This window comes from Lolium perenne, chromosome 3 (assembly GCF_019359855.2).
Source record: "Lolium perenne isolate Kyuss_39 chromosome 3, Kyuss_2.0, whole genome shotgun sequence".
In the NCBI taxonomy this organism is placed as follows: Eukaryota; Viridiplantae; Streptophyta; class Magnoliopsida; order Poales; family Poaceae; genus Lolium; species Lolium perenne.
Window position 1 is genome coordinate 249,881,859 of NC_067246.2, and position 17,677 is coordinate 249,899,535.

Here is a 17,677-nt window from a genome sequence, read left to right on the forward strand (position 1 = left end):
CTTTACTCTCAAGGCGGTGAAGCCTAAAACAAGGAGAGACCTTGCTCTGATACCAATTGAAAGATCGAGATGTCGCCTAGAGGGGGGGGGGTGAATAGGCAATTAAAAACTCTTGCGGATTTGTCTTGTAAGAATGTGGAATTAAACTAACGTTTAGTTTACAAGCACAAACCCTGAGTATGCTAAGTTCAACTAAGTGTAACAATAGCAACTAGAGCTAAGCAAGATAGGCACAAGATATATGTAGCACAAGTGATAGCAAGATATATGAACTTCAAGCACGATGGCTATCACAAGGAAAGAGAGCTCGGGTATAGAAATAACCGAGGCACGCGGAGACGAGGATGTATTCCCGTGTTCCCTTGCTTTGCAACAAGGTACGTCACGTTTGGAGGGGTGGAGGTCCCACGAAGGATTCCCCACGCCACGAAGGCTCACCCTATTCTCCGAACCACACCCACGAAGGATAATGGCCCTTTCCTTATGGTTAGCTTTTCCACCGCTCCGGAGATGGCAAGCTCCACAACCACTTCACAAGCTCCACGAAGGAGAAGCCCGGGCCTCTTCACAATCTTCTTGAAGAGATCACCGGAGCACCAATCACCAAGCCAACTAGGAGGTCTCCCTCCAAGAGTAACAAGCTCACGGTCTCTCACTCGAACTAATCGTGGTAGAGAGCTCAACACTATGCAATGATGCAAAGCAAGAACACTAGAGGTGTTCAAATCCTTCACACTCAAATCCCACCAAAGCAACGAATGCTAGGATGTGATTGGAGAGGAAGAACAAAGGGGAAAGTCAACCAAAGACTCCAAGATCTAGATCCCAAGAGATTCCCTCACTTAGAGAAGAAATGGATTGGTGGAAGTGTAGATCTAGATCTCCTCTCTTAGATCCCTCAAGAATGAGCAAGAATGGTTGGAGGAATCAAAGGGGAGAGCAACTTCTTCAAATGGAACAATGGAGGAGAGAGAATGGGAATAACTAGTTTAGTTCAAGGTGGAAGAAGTCTATTTATAGTTAGGAGGAAGAAATAACCGTTGGGGAGAAAAAGACAGAGAAAAAAGCAAGAAAAACGGGCAGAAAAGATGGCCCAGCCGGCTACCAGGCCGGCCGACCGGAGCCTGGGCTGGGGAGGCCGGTCAGGCGTCCGGTCGGGCCGGCCCACCGACCGGGCGAGGCGGAACGCGCGCTGGGCGGTAGAAAGGCCAGAGCCGCGCGGGGGAAGCCAGGCCGCGTGGGCCTTCCGGCGGGGAGGCGGCCCGGTGGAGATCCCGGTCGGGCCGGAGAGAGCGCCGGGCTGGGCAGCCGCGGACCGAGGCCGAGGCCGCTTGGGCCGGCGCTGGGCCGGTTGGCGCCCGGTCCGGTTGGCGACCGGTGCGGACCGGGTGGGCCGACGTGTGGCCCGGCTGGCCGGTCGCCCAGCCGGCTGCCCCTCCATTTTTTTTCTTCTTTTCTCCTTTTTCCTTTTCCTTTAATAACTAGAGCTCCCGAACTCCGATTCGAATGAAACCAATTTTGTTTGGAAGATAACAACAAATGCTATCCTATGGAAAGTGAAAACACAAGAATCTGTAGGAGGGGATTTTATCATGAATATAAAAGGTAGAACCTTATATCATGAATAACCGGTAAAATCACCCAACCTCGAAAATGCAATAGAAGATGCATGCGAACTCCATTTTTGATGAACTTGGGCTTGTTGTAAAGCTAGCAACAAGCTCAAGAACCTTACACATAGAAACACAAAGAGGAAATAAGTATATGCAAAGTATGCAAAGGATTGAGCTCCCTAAGACGATGTGATCAAGTTACCCAACCGAAAGCCCCTCTTAATAGTGCGGCTATCTATCCTATAATCCGGTCTCCCATCAACCACCTTGAGACCGGTAAAAGGAAAACCTATCAAGATCATACCTTTGCCTTGCGCATCCCGCTTGATCTTGATGATAACTCTTCAAGCTCTACACAAGCTGGAATGCCTCACTTGATCAATGTTGCTTCGTGAAGACTCACAAATACTCCCCCATACACTATGATGGGAAAGCTCCATTGATGCATATCTTCACATGTCCATTATCACCAAATGGACGACAAGCTTCAAGCATGTGATCCACTCAAGATGCTCATCTTGAACTTGCCCAACTCAACCTTGTATCTTCTCATACTCACATAAGATAGAGCATGGCTAATATTGAGTTCCATCTAAGAAATCCATCTTCATTTCTTCTTCTTGATCATATCACATATATGTCTTTAAATCGATGATCTTGATGCCAATACACAAGGTGTATCTTTATCTTCATGGCATCCATACTTGAATCCAACACATGGAATACAAGTAGTACCTATGGAATATTCCTTCATATAAACTCAATAAAAACATTAGTCCATAGGGGTTGTCATTGATTACCAAAACCACACATAGGGGCAATATACCCTTACAACTCGCTTGTGACCTCGAAGGTGGCTTCCGCACCATCGTCGTTAGAGACTAGCCATTGTGGCGACAAGGTCATCAAGGTAGGCCCGCTTTGGCACCTAACTCTGATGTGCTCTTTGCCAGAGAGCTTTGCGGCCTTCTTGTTAAGTTGGAGGCGGCTAGCCCTAGATCTATCAAAGAGATTGCTCGCCTGCTAGCCGAGAAGTCTTTGGGGGCAAAATCCAGAAGGTGAAAGAGTACCTAAAGAAAGAAAAGTGGTACCACAAGAAAGAAGTTCGGAGCTGTTTGATGCATGACTCTCATGTCTTTGTCTGAAAGTTGTGGTTGCAGGAGTTCTTGCTTTGGGAGTAGTTTGCTCGCGATTTAAGCGTTGCTGGTGTTGCTAACGGTTGTGGTTGTTAGTGTTCATTGTAACGGTTTTTCCGGCCGGTTTCCCATCAATTAACTAACATTTATCTTCTTAATTAGTAGAATGGAGCAAATCTTTTACCCCTTTCAATTTTTTTTTTCTTTCTACACGTTCGCATAAATTCTCAGGCATAAATGGCCAAACAAGAAAACCATATCAAACTTTGCAAGAACCGAAACCGAATTAACATCAACTATTTCGATAAGTAATAAGTACTTCCTATGTACAAATCTAAGATACTTTAAATATTCTAAAATAAACTAGATACAAACCATCATAAGTTAATCTACATATTAAAATTAAACTAAATACATATCAAAATAGATTAATCTATACAAACCTAAAGCATTTTATATTAGTGAACGAAAGAAGTATGATAAACTGAACATAAATCCTTCTATTTTGTTTCGTTTTTCCACCAGGCCACCAGCCCAAAACCGCATGACTAGTCGGCTGGTCCTGATTCCTCGTGGAGGTGGTGATAACGAACAGATTGTATTTCGACCGGTTCTGCTATTATTTTGCTGTCAAGCTCGACCGTATCAGTTTAAAACCGAACGGCGGTCAACCAAAAAAACTATCCTTCTACTCCCTCCTATTCATAATAAATATTATAATTTTAATACAAATACGCATTATGGTTTTAATTTATACAAGTTTTAGGGTGATTGGCATTTTTAATAACCGTCCATCTACCCTGATCTAACAGTGGTAATTAGACGGAACCAAATTGACGGAACCAAAATTGCGGGACCGGAATCAAATTCTGTAGGACCGGAACTTTAAATATATTTTGCGAACACTATAAAAGACAAACGTCCTTTTAAGCGGCCAAATCATCTGATGAAACTACAAAAATCTTAAAGCAACAAATAAATGATCATATTTGCACATCTTAAACTACGAGACCTAATATAAATATGGGAGTATATAATTTTTGTGGCTGATTTTAGCTTAATACTGAGGTAGGCCTAATCGTTGTCTTTTTTTAGGGACGCCTAATCGTTGTCTTTATGTACCTCGAGCCATAAAAGGACCACACTAATAATAACTTAACATAGCTCTTGCTATTACACTACTCATACTAGGAGGTGCGGGCTAGTATAGCTTCACAAACCTCTCATCAAAATTTGTATTTGCTGCAGAGTTTGATAACATCCACTCCTTCCGCGATCATTTTGGCTAACTCAGGAGCAATGTTGGCTTTCTGAAATTACCAGCGATTGCTTAATACAAAGTTGTACTATGTTATTATCACATCACACATTTGAAGCAAAAATAACTCTACAAAGCAATAAATGTAGCTTTCTATGTTAACTATAATTACGATACTACCTACTATAGAGGTAATAACATTGACTATTAAAATGTTTATGTTACACTACTAATAGCGGAACGTAACTTAAGGTACTATCATGCATATGATACTACTCTATGTTCTCTATAGTGCATAGAGAGAGGGTGATGCGTTTTTACACCTTGGAGCATATGCTTCCAGTTTTTAAATAATTTTTAAACATAGTTTAAAATGTTAAAAAGTTGAACAAAAAATAACACATACATCTCAACATTATATGTGCTCATAAAATTGTTTCGCAGAAAACATATATTTTTTGTGTAGTGTGCAAAAAATACAAATTTTGGTGTTTAAATTTTTTTTCGGAAAATATTTATTTATCATGTTCACATAGGACACAAAAAGAAATCGCGATACTTGGTGTGCATACATATAATATCGATATGTACGCGTCAATTTTTTTTCAGATTTCTCTTTAACATTTTCAAATGTTTTCTTGGGTACAAGGAGCATATGCTTCCAAGTTTAAAAGTGGTTTTCCGCTAGAGACATGCTATATTAACTTAGAATAACTTATTTATTAATTTATAGATGGAAATTCAATTCGGTCTCGGGTGTATATGCTCCATGTATAAAAAAAACATATTTTGAATTTTCAATTCTTTTAATATAAATATATACATATACGTCTTCACAATATATGGGTGTTTGTCAACTTTCGTGAAAAAACTATTATTTTTCTGGTCTATGTAAAAAAGACAAAATGGTATGTATGGAGTGTTTGACAATGGCTATGAGAGTAGGCGTGTGTGTGCCTTTTGGAGTGTGTTGAGTTACCCTAGTTCTCTATGTTCGCAACTTCGTATGGAAGAACTAATCTGTAAATTTTCTCTGTCTTCTATAAAATTTATTTTGGAGTGTGTTGAGTTACCCTAGTTCTCTATGTTCGCAACTTCGCATGGAAGAACTAATCTGTAAATTTTCTCTGTCTTCTATAAAAAAAAAGGTACGTGTTCGTACTCTCGAAAAAAGACAAAATTTATATTGCAAAAAACCTTATTTTAAGCACTATTTTTTCCTTTTTTACATGCTACCTGATAAGTCATTTTTTTTAATGAAACGGCTTGGTAGATGCGTAGCACATGTAGATGTACACAAGATTTTTTAAAAAAATTAAAATTTTGAAATATATCTAAAATATATTCAAATAAAAATATATGGAGTGTATGTACCCATGAGCCAAAACACCCCCATAGACGGATTCCTGATGTTATAGCTACTAGTTACCACAAATATCTCTCTCATTTAATTACATGTCATGTCAAACATTGCATCAAAATGTACCACCTAAGTTACTTTCACTGTAAGTAATCTTACTACTCTTTGTTACTCTCCACTATGGCTATAACCCATTAATATCCCCACAGAAAACACACAATAATCGTTCCATGACCAGTTGATAGGTGAGAAACTTGCTTGTAGAAGACGAAGATCAGGCACAAAAAGAATACTTCACATGATTATTTCAATAAACAGATATTATAGTTGATGAATCTCATGCCTTACAGTGGGGCACAGTAATGATGATGTGCCATTTTTTCTCCTCTAGTAAGTGACAAAATGTGACAGCTAAAAGTAGACTGATCAAATCTACATTTCTATCTTTTCGTTAGCTACTATAATCTGCCTCTCCACAGGAGGCACTGTACGACAAGCCTGCCTTCTACAATATTACCGTAAAATTACAAAATCTCCTTCCCCTCGTCTGACAGCCTCAACCAACGACTGCAGGTGCTTGGGAAGAAGTCTGGTGGTGTGACAAAATGCTGTGTATTGGGGAAAACCTATCCTTCTCACGAAGTTCCACAACTGTGCTCCAAAATTTTCAAGAGCAAGTTTAATCTCTTCAACGTGCCGAATTCGGTATGTATATCAGTCTTCATCGTCTTCTAGCAGAGCAAATGAAAATGGTTTGAATTTGTAGCCATCCCCGTGGTAGAACTTGTTCATAAACTCAACCCAGTGTAGACGCAATGCATGAAGAAAGGCACTTAATGATTCCATCCCAAGCAATATAAAGGCAGTAGCAAAGGCAAAAACTATAAGCCCCACTGATCTCACGATCAGACTATCATACCTGTCAACAATACAGTAAATAGTTCAAGTTAGCAACTGCAATAGATAACAATCACCCAGGGGTTATGCAATATATAATCATGCATCCCAGGGCAATCTAACGGGAAGACAAACATCAGCGTACAAACAAAAAGGTCGGAATGCAGAGCAAACAGTGAAGCAAAAAACGCCCAAAGAGAAGACAAAAAGGATTGATGCTTACCCCCATGCAAGCAAGAGCAACTTCTCGTAGAAGACTGTTGATAGCTCAGAATGTGCCAAGCTGAAGTAAAATGACAGTACACTGAGTCATCGAAAGAAACAACAGGTGAAATTTTGCAATAAAAATGACAGAAGGCAAACCTCAAGGCCCAAAGTCGAAGGTATGATGCCGTATTTGATACAGCCCCAAGAACGAACTCGATGGAATGTATCATTTGATGCACAAAAACTTCACCAAAATTGAAATCATCATGACGTGAACGGGCAGAGTCAGGTTCAGAATCTGGATCCACTTCAGATGTCCCAAGGAAGCGATAGCTGTGACCTTGAAATCTCTAGATTAAGGTATGGAAGATTAGCAATCCAACAGATATAGTAACAATAACCTAGGTTTTTTGTTTACTCAATCATAAGCTGAACTTATTAACCTAATGACAATGACTGCATTTCAAAAGAAAAAATCACCAGGATGCAGAATAACAACTATAACAGTTTGATATCAAAAAGAAGTGCTAGTTTTACAACTCTAGGAAATTTTTCTCATTTATTTCCCATGGTATTCTTAGATCTTGGACCAGTAGATACAACTATACAAGCATCCATGCAAGAGCCAGCCAACGCAACCATATATCTCAATCCAAGCCTAATTCAAAGTGACCAGGATTGCAAAAAACATGCAACTCCAACTTAAGCGGAGGGGTGAACCACGCAGGATGGGATGTTTTGTCTCATGGCCAGGGGTGTTTCGTTTTTAATCCATTTCTTCCACTAAACAGGTATAGGGGTGCTTCAAAGATATGTTCCAAAATATTACTCCCTCCATTCCAAATTAGTTGATGCAGCTTTTTATTCCAAAACGGGCAAACCTACACACTAAAACGTGCTTATAAAGCGCGTCTATATACGTGTGTATCTAGACCAAATCTGACCAAAGGCTGCATCAACTAATTTGGAACGGAGGCAGTATGTTCTGAACGAAACACAACTCCAAACAACAAAACCGGCATGCCTTGTCACAGCAATTGACCAGTTTTCTAACCAGCCAGGGTCTGGTTCTGACCCCCTTTACAGTTTCCAAAACCCTTGTGGCAGATCAATCATCAACCAGTGGTTCATGTAATCCTATACATTTTCAGGATTATTAGGTCTTGCATAAAGACCGGGAATTCATCCTTGCTGCACTATGCATGTAATGATGTAAACCCTAAAGGTTAAAAAAGGAAGTATGTCCCAAAGCTTGAATATGCATTGCACTTAAGTTTATCAACCTGGCAATATAGTACCATTATTTGCACAAAGCATATGTTGCCTGCCCATTGACTCCAATGGAATACAACTTCAAGTAGCAAATTTTACCACCCCATGAATTGCAAGTCATAACTTCACTCAATGTGAATTTTCATATAAATACGACCTATGTCAATACAGAACATAAGGCCTGCAGAGACTATGGACTAAGCTTATAGTTAGTTCAAGCATTAGGACAAACTAACACAGCACCAACGCTGGAGGTGGTGGTAGAGGCTGACTGCTCTGTCATGCTGAACATGAGTACAAGCTGCACGCAGGACAGCTCTTGTCTGGGACATATATAGTTGCAGAAATTCGTCTTTTGCTTGCTTCAGGTCGAAGAGCTTTGTTCATGGAAGTGCATAGATCACAGAATGACCCTAGCCATTGTCTAGCTAGTTATGGTCTGGCTAGGATCGAGCGCGGATGAGATCCTGAACGTTATCCTTCGGGATTGTAATGCTCTACTTTTGAAGCAATATAAACCCCTTTTACCCGCAAAGAAAAAACCACAGCACCAATGCAAAGTCTATCTCAAATAGGTATGCAATTGTCATTACAATAATCGGGTTTTTTCATAACAACATACCTCCTTATGAAGCCTCCTCAGAATGAAAGGCTTGGGGAAGAGCATCCATGGAACAGCTATAAGAGCCAGAACCAGCAAAATCATCTGCATGGGAGGAGGGGAACTGGTAAGCAGGCAACCAGGCGTGAACAGAAAAAGATGCATATAATGGAGCGTTTAACTTGTTTTGTCAGAAGGTTACAGAACCTGGAGTCCCCTCTGGCCCCAAAACAGTTCATTCTCTCCAAGATCTCCAGCAGGGTCGAGGAACATATATATCATTACGTGATAAAGATCGGCTTTAGAGCCCGTGCACCACTTGATGAGAATTAGGAGTGCTAAGTAACCAAAGAGGCTATTCAGAAAAATCATCTGCGGTAGAAATTGGTGCCTGGGAAACTCACATTGTTATAAACATCCAGCTTGCATCAAAAGAAGAAAGATGCCACAAAGATATACTACCTTATGTCAAGGGCATTTTTATGAAATTTTGCATCAAAATAACTCAATAAAATCCCCAAATTCATCTGGGAGACACCCATCAGTATAGACATCTTCATCTTCAACGAATTTAGAAAGGGTAACTCAGATCGACTTCCACGCCAGCTTGGGTCCACTCCAAAAGGGTAGGGATCACGAACTTTTATGAGACCAGCAGTATGTGCATCACTGGCACACATGATGAGTGTTAGATCTTCAGAGATAAAAGGTTTCTTACAAATTATCATCTGACAACATTTGTTAAAGAGAAAGACTACGACCTAAACATCTCATGTAGTACCAACCAATAAGAAAACAGAAATAATCAAATGTATACTGTCATCTGAATCTTTAATACCTTGCATGCCCAGAACCACAAGGAAAAATTGTTTTAACTAGTTTAAATAACTTGCAAAACTAGACCAACTCGTTACCCTAAATGCCATACATATGGAATGTACTCAAAAAGTTGAGAACAAATAATAACGGTCGCAGCACACTCAAAGCAGAATGAGCTGCTGAACATAACTTCAGCTTGGTTGAGATATTTAACTAAAGTCGCAGTTTCCCAGCATAACAGCACATTCAGGTAACTATCAAATGGTGAAGTCCATACCTGCAGGAATTGTCACGACATGCATACGCAGATTTGCCAAATATATGGAACGGAACTGAGAAGAACTCGTTGTATATGAGCCCACAGTATATTGAGAACAATGCCATCAGAAGAATAACATAACGCCCACCAAATGCCATCTCCGTAAAGCTATCAAGCTTCTGCGATAACCAATGGACCAGGCATAAGATAACAGGCTGAATACAGTGCAGGCGAATTGAAAAGAAAAACTGATAAACTGCAAAGTTATAAGCAACAACACAGCATGGCCATAGTTATAAAATGATACTTACAAGCACATAATTTGGTAAATGACTTTAAGACAGTGAGCATATGGGTGGACACAGACCCAATTTCCAATGTGATCCTCTGCATGCAGAGATATTGGGCTCCATCTAGAGTGTAACACGGAATTTCTCGACTCCTATGCAAATATACCATAGCTAAATGGGTTGTCCACATCTTTTGCAGATGTACTCCTATGACAACACAGGTCCCACATGCCCTCTACCTCCATCTGGATTGACACTGATCCTTACAAATAAGAACTGGTACTGTTCTTTGAGGTGTTCAATTCCTCTCCTAGAGATGTTGGGGTAAACCTATTTGGGTTTTACCAATATAGGATTTTAGTATATGTATATAATTGCACAAGATATTGCACCTTATTGGACAATTTGCTAATAAATCATGGAATAACATGGTTTACACATGGTTTTCACACCATGCATTCAAATCTCCAACTACAGAAGGCACAAAAGAAATGACAACATGCTGGAAGTAGGTTCAACGGCTGTTACCACAAAAAAAAAGGGGGGGGGGGGGGGGGGGGGGTCTGAGTTGAGCTCAAAATACCTGAGAGGACAGTTTCTTTTCACGAAGTATAAGAAACAAAGCTCCAATCAACAAACATATTCCATGACCCCAATCTCCAAACATAACAGCAAAAAGAAATGGGAATGTGATAACAGAATATACAGCTGGATTAATTTCTTCATATCGACCAACACTGCAACAGCACAAAATTCGTAATCAATTCACTAAGGGTTCATGGAAAAAACTTCATAGTATCAGCTTCTCTTTGATCAAGGAATACAAAACAAAGATATACTAAAATGAAACATTCCAAGACAAAGAAGGCCAGTCTTGCATGGCCTTGATTAACAAGAAAAAGATTAACAACTCTCTAGAAAGTGCTGAATGATAAATAAGCCAACCCCAAATTTGAACTAATGCTTAGCTTCAGAATTATAATCTACTGCACCTAACAATGCAGCCTGCATTAACTCTTGCTCACCACCCCTCAATGTCAAACCAACAAATCTTTGAAGCATTATAGCAGAATTGTGCTGGATTAAGTAGCTATTACAACATGATCTGCTTTGTGCTGGATTAAGTAGCTATTACAAAATTATCTGCTACGACTACTTTGCTCAATCCTCCGAATTCACAATGATGATATTGAACAGAAATTTAATTCTCAAACACAACAATCCACATTCACTTGGTTTTTCCATAACTTCCAAAAGGGCACAAGTGTAACAAATAAAACAATTTAATCAGGTTAATGCTTGCACCAAGGTGCATACCCATATGCATCAACAATCTCCTGGTAAGCATTTGTAAATTTATCAGTTCGGAAGTATGTAGGTGGTGAGTCAATAGTGTCCATCTCATGAAATATTATTCCAACTTGTGAGTTGCTGTGAAGTGTTGCACGCTGCAGAACATCCTCGATCTGAAGCACAACTCAAAAGTAAGATAAAGGTTCCAAATTTTAAGATATGTGCACAATGAATGTTGCAATTCTGACCTGAGATTTAGCAAATATTGGACACCATCCTTCTCCAACAAGGCATTTCTTTGTTACATCAAAGTTCAGCATGTTCAGTGTATCATAAACAGCTTTCTCCTTCTTTACCTAAAAAGAGAAGAGAAAAAGTTTGAATTCGCAAAAGCAGGTACTAGCACAAACACGAAGCATCAATTTCTAGGAAAGGCAATATACAGACACAAAATGAAAAATTACTATTACTTGATTACCATGATTATCCACCTCCATAATTGGGAGCCTACTGACTCAAGTGCTTTGTTTCTGTGCTGAATTCCAGCATCCAAGGTGACTTCAAGATCAGAGAGGCGTGATGACACCTGCAAATTTTTTGGAGTAAGTCCTTGATATACTTCAGAAAAGTGTATTATAACGTTACATCAGGATGGCACTCGTGTACTTCAAAACAAAACAAAATGACAAATAAGTTGCTAAAAACTGGATATTACCTAGGCCTCCAGGCTATACTACCGAAAATTATATGTAAAATAAAATGGAGGGAGTATTTATTCTTGCTAGAGAAGGTCTTCTCCCCATACATGAAATTAAAGTACCTCACGAAAAATTTGCCTCTGCTTGACCATCTCCTCTGGGACAGGGTAGCAACTTGCTCCAAATGAAGCACAAATCCTCAAAATTATTGCTTTAGTCTGCTCTCCAGAAAAGTAAACTACAAAAACAGTCTTCTCTACCTGTCATAGTGTAACTTACCGTTAGAAACTGTTTAAAAACTTTGGAGGTCTCAAGGTACCGAACAAATTGTCATGTGCAGAGTTCATTTCAGTTTTATATTGCATTAATTTGGGATGCAAATCTAACTGAAGATAAAGAAAAAGTGAAGCTATCACAATCAGTAAATAGTTTAAGGCAGAATATACACAAGAACTTTTTTAATACTCTGTATAATAAACGCAAGAATATTAGAGAAGGCAAACCACGATTGCGGAGACAGACCTCTTCACCAGAAATGGGATCAGTAACAGGTTCCCCTGCAGGTGCTTGATTGAAAAACATATTTCCTCTCGTAGATCGGAAAAGCATCGTCTCAAAAGCCAATGCCTTGGACTTCAATACTATCCCACTAACAAACCTAACACCAGACTCTGAGGCCCCTTGTATACCCTGAGAACATTTTGTGTTAGAACTGAATGGAAGAACTTGACAATATTAACTTTCAGGGTAAGAATTAACATAACACCTGCTCAAGCAAATAAGAATTGCCCTCATCCACTTCCTTGTCATATATGTGTTCATCTAGCTCCAGGTCGGATGGAGTTGCATGATTTTGAGAAGCAGCAAGGATGCGACCTGCCTGCAAGAAGTTATTTCAGAAGGCATGGAAAGCAACAGAAAACGGGACAGACATATTATTAAAAGCATAGATACTATGGAACTGACATATAATAATAACTATGCTAGGAATTCGTAATCGCCAACCAGTGTTAAACTTCATAATTTAAACCACATATAATATCCAGTCATCAGCTACAGACAGCAAATTTCTACGTTAATTGCAACATTTTCCAGAAGAAAGTACCCAGAGGCTATCACTAGAGGGTGCTGCAAGTACACTAGTGCAGAACTTTCTTAAATCTTAACAGTCAATAGAAATAGCAAGAAAAAATAATTCCACGTTCAGAAGTATCAAGAACAACCTTTGACAAGACCAGCTTGAATTCAAAAAGTTCGTTGTATCTCTGCTGTAATGTCCCGCTATTACTATTCATCTCAAGCAGCTCATGCTCATGCTCACCCAATTTTGCCTGCAGAAACAACAAAAGGAACTATTCACTTTCCTTCAAAACGAACTAAACATTTTCCCTAGCAATGACTACTTGTTGCATAAACAACAGAAATCCAAAAGGAATACTTATGTAGTTTTGTTATAAAATGACAAGGTTAATGTACCTCTAGCTCCTCCAAATCAATCTCAGGTTGTAATGCAGGCCGGACAGAAGATCTAACACCTGCCCTGTTGATCTGATCACTGAAAAACTTAAGCTTCCGTGACATTTCTGCACACCGCTTTACCTGAATTGGAATCGCAACAGGCTTATAAATATGAATGTACATAAAAGAGTTACTGAACAACATATACTAGTACTGAAATACTCCAAATATATATACTAGTGGTGAACTATCATATGCTTCCTTCCCCAAAAGGTTACTTGAAGTCAGCAAACTTATCCACTGATAGTAATTCTTCAATTGCATTACTAACTAAGCAAGTTACTGTTCTAATCCTTTTTTGTCCAGCATCTTTGTTACTCCAAAATTCTAAGCAAGAAAACATCCTACAAAATGTTTGTCAACAACATACATTATATCTGCTGGCTTCTTAAACTTTGAAAAGACAATAATCTCACTTTCTTGTCCATCAACTGTACAAAGGTGATATCTCACTACTGCATAGCCATGATATATCAAGGACCTCGGATACAAATAGATCAGATGGAATAAAAATAAATAAAATGATGTGTGGACTTAACAAGCAAAAACTACTGATCAGCCTCCACTTGTGTCCTGGAGGTCCTGGGTTCAAATCAGACTCCATGCACAATAAAATGCAAGGGAAAGGCTGCCTAGAAATACCCTTCCCCAGACCCGACAATGTGTGGGAGCTTTCAGCACAGGGTACGCTCTGTGACTTATATTAACAACAAAATAGCATCCAAGACTTTCTACTTGCATAGATAGAACAAGTGCATCTAACATGTGTGATAAACATAAAAATCAGACCAAGGATGACATAATTTAGATCACCTGATTGACAAATATACGCTGAAAAGGACTCTTATCCTCATTCAACTGCAAAACAAGGGATAAAAAACATGTCAGCAATTGAACAATTGTAGACTGACAAACATAACAAATAAAAAGCTACTGATTTGAAAGTAAGCAACGAGCATAACTTTTTTTGTACCATGAAACCGTAGGGGAAACGACGAACATAACTTCCTACAGCGTAACCATATCAATGAAGTTTTTAAGGATGGCATCACATCTACAAAGTCCAAAATACAGTCTCTCATTTTTTATATGGTATAATCTACTCTGGTGTGGCCTGGAAAAGACCCTGCTAGATGATCTTCGGTCCCCCAGGTGCCAACCATCAGGAATTAGTATCATCATTCACCGACCAAACAATGATTCTCAACTGGCAATCATGATCAAGCTTTATCCCCTGGAGCTGCTCCCGCTATTCAAGCTGAGGTCTATGGGCTTCTCGTAGCAGCGAAGATCGCAGTCCTATCAAGTCTGCATGACGTCAACTACCTACCTCACATATAAGAAATAACCATTCAGCCCCAGGCCACTCGATGATACGTCCCCAGAGATGCACTGGCCTTGTATTCAATATCAGTCACATGGCTCCGAAGACATGTAAATCTAATCACTCACAAGGCTCTACTCTCTATTGTATTAGTAGCAGTCACAGGTGTAGCTTTTGAGGAGGAGTTCGAATAACCAGCAGCTACCAGTTTTCCTAACATCCTGGCAGAATATATATGGTTACTGAATCCCAAAATCCAATTCCTTGTCAAATACAATGCATAGTGCAGTCAAACTAGACATTCAGAAAGTGTCCACATACATTCATTACACTAGTTGATCAATTAAAAACATGGGAAATCACAGTGCATGTAACATCCATGAATGATACACCGAACCCCTAGCAATTTGTTCGCATGAATCTCATGATGCAGATTGACTCAACGCCATGCCAAGTAGGATCAAAACAAGCTAATGCGCGCACACAGAAGCATACATGCAGCATTTTCTCTGCCACATGTATGATCGAAGTAGAGCTTCACTGAAGCAGATACCTCAGTGAGACCACCTTCCATGGTGCAGCAGATACCCAGTAAGCAATCAAACGGGAAGCGCGCGCGCGCGCTAAGCCTCGGGGAGTGTCAATCAATGGCACGCAGATCAAACGCTAGCTCTCCGGCCCGAGCCAAGGCCAAAAAAAGCTAGATCCGAGAGCTTGGCGCGCGGGCGAGCGTGGCAGAGATCACGGCTCGCGAGGCTAGATCAGACAGATCCGCGAGGGAGGGAGTAGGAGACGAGGTGGAGAGGGAGAGGCACTCACGTCCTTGAACTGGATGAGGCCGACCTCGCCGAGGTATGTGACGGCGAGGCGCGCGGTCTCGGCGGGGAAGATGAGCTGCACGAAGCACATCTTCTCGGAGCGGAGGTGGTCCATGGGGGGCAGGCGGTCGAGGAGCCCCATCGCCCCGGGGCGGCCCCCTCCCGGAGCTGCTTCCAGGAAGAGGTTCGCCAGCGCGGGGAGCGGCGGCGGCGGAGGACGGAGGCCGGTGGCGCGGCGCGGTGTGGCGGTGGTGGCTCAGATCTGAAGGAGGGTGGTTCGGCCCAGTTTTACTCAAAGGCGCAGGCACCAGTGCGCAACCGCCATGACCCGGGTCCCGCCCGACCCCGACCCGTGGGAAGAAAGGAGGAGGAGTTGGACGTGGAAACGTCTCGGAAATCGGCCGCTGTCGCTGCCCTGTGGGCCCTCCTGGGTGGGCGCGGACCGGTCGAAGTTTCTGTGCGTTTGTGCGAGGACGCCCTCCGGGTTTGGTGGATTTCTCGGGGAGGCCCCTGTCGGTTTGCGCGTTCGGGAATCGGAGAGCTTCCGCGATCCGGGAATGGGCCTGCTTGGTTTGGGTTGGGAGTTGGGACCAGATGCGAAAGGGAAAGCTGGTGCTTGACTGCTTGTACGGGGATTGGGCCAGACCATGTGGCCCCCGTTGTTGGGTGGGTTCCGGTCGAATAATTGATGGTTTAATTGTGGGCCGATGATGGCCTTGTCGGCAGAATGTATGGGCCGTAGTGGATCCATTTGAAATAGGAATCGGCCCACTTGAGAATGGAATGGGAATTTAGAACCATAAAGATCTGGCTGCTTTCCCTTTTCCTTCTATGAAAGAAGATGGCCACATCTACTTCTGGGGCGTGTTTGGTAACTCGTATGCTCTTTGGCTAGTCTCGGTGGGAACGAAAAAATGAGTGATGCGATGTTCGGGAGGATTTGCGTTATGGCATGCACATGTCTTAAAGCACTTCCAGTGCAAGCATGATAATAACGCCTGAATCGACAGTTTTTTCAGGGCCAGACCGCACGAGATGGAGGGAGACCGCGAAATCCCGACGGCGTTGCATGGCAAAGTTAAGGATCATCTCTATCCACCTTCTCCATTAGCCCCGACCAAAAATCACTATTTCTTTCTTTCGGCATTGACAACGGTGGGGACACAGATACACCCCTATGGTAGATTTACCTCTACTCCCGCACCGTACCCCCATCCTCTGGAGGAGGATCTTGTCTTCTTGGCCTCCGGCACTGGAGCCGCGTCACCGTCTGAAGCGAAGGCATGGGTGTTATTCTTCTTCATCGACTCCAGCTCGTGTCCATCGTCTGCCATGGTGGAGATAAACCACACCCTCATGATGTACTATCTGCCCCGCTATAGATTGGTTTAGGTACAAGGTAGGGTCAATTTTCATGTTGCTCATGTTAGATCGATTTGATTAGGGAAACCAGTTTGAACCTATTCATCATGCATCATCAATACTCATAGTTGCCATTTAGGCATGGGTCATGCTGCTACAGAAGATAGAAGTCGGGTGTGCCGCCTTTCCTCTTCTCACCTACCTTCCTATGTTACCAAAATATTAGGATGCTCTCTGTTTTCCTTCTATGAAAGAAGAAGGCCACATCTACTTCTGGTTCTGGGGCGTGTTTTGTAACTCGCATGCTCTTTGGCTAGTCTCGTTGAAATGAAAAGACGAGTGATGGGACGTTCAGGAGGGTTTGCGTTGTGGCTTGCACGCGTCTTAAAGCACTTCCAGTGCAGGTTTAATAGGAATGACCGAATCGGTAGTTTTTCAGGGCGGACCGCACAAGATGGAGGGAGACCGCGAAATCCCGGCTGCGTTGCTCGGCAAAGCCGAGGATCATCTCCAACCACCTTCTCCATTAGTCCCGACCAAAAATCCCTATTTCCTCCTTTCGGCATTGGAGGAGGATCTTGTCTTCTTGGTCTCCGGCACTAGATCCGTGTCACCGTCTGGTGTTATCCTTCTTCACCGACTTTGGCTCGTGTTCATCGTCTGCCATAGCGGAGGTAAACCACACTCTCCTACTATACTATTTGAGTATCTGTTCCAGTGTAGATCGGTTTGGGTACAAGTACGTATGGTCGATTTTGCCATTGCTTATGTTAGATCGATGTGATTAGGGCAACCAGTTCGAACCTGTTAATGAGGCAGCAACACTCGTCGATGTCATTTAAGCATGGATCATGCTGCTACAGAAGATAGAAGTAGAAGTCAGGTGTGACACATGTCCTCTTCTCACCTACCGTTCGATGTTACCATAATATCAGGAGAGCATATATCAAAA

The 17,677-nt window shown here is 41.7% G+C and overlaps 1 protein-coding gene across 1 annotated transcript; it reads right to left on the minus strand.

Moving 5' to 3' along the window:
* Positions 1–5,644: 5,644 nt before the first annotated feature.
* Positions 5,645–15,685, minus strand: LOC127344682 (V-type proton ATPase subunit a1). Its single transcript, XM_051371017.2, has 18 exons — positions 15,365–15,685; positions 14,035–14,079; positions 13,180–13,302; positions 12,927–13,034; positions 12,470–12,583; positions 12,226–12,393; positions 11,826–11,963; positions 11,484–11,591; positions 11,254–11,361; positions 11,030–11,178; positions 10,296–10,449; positions 9,441–9,601; positions 8,807–9,013; positions 8,552–8,735; positions 8,366–8,449; positions 6,628–6,821; positions 6,488–6,547; positions 5,645–6,286 (listed from the first exon to the last, which is right to left on the minus strand). The coding sequence occupies exons 1-18, from the start codon at positions 15,503–15,505 to the stop codon at positions 6,082–6,084; spliced, it is 2,451 nt and encodes an 816-aa protein (XP_051226977.1). The 5' UTR covers positions 15,506–15,685; the 3' UTR covers positions 5,645–6,081.
* Positions 15,686–17,677: the final 1,992 nt, after the last annotated feature.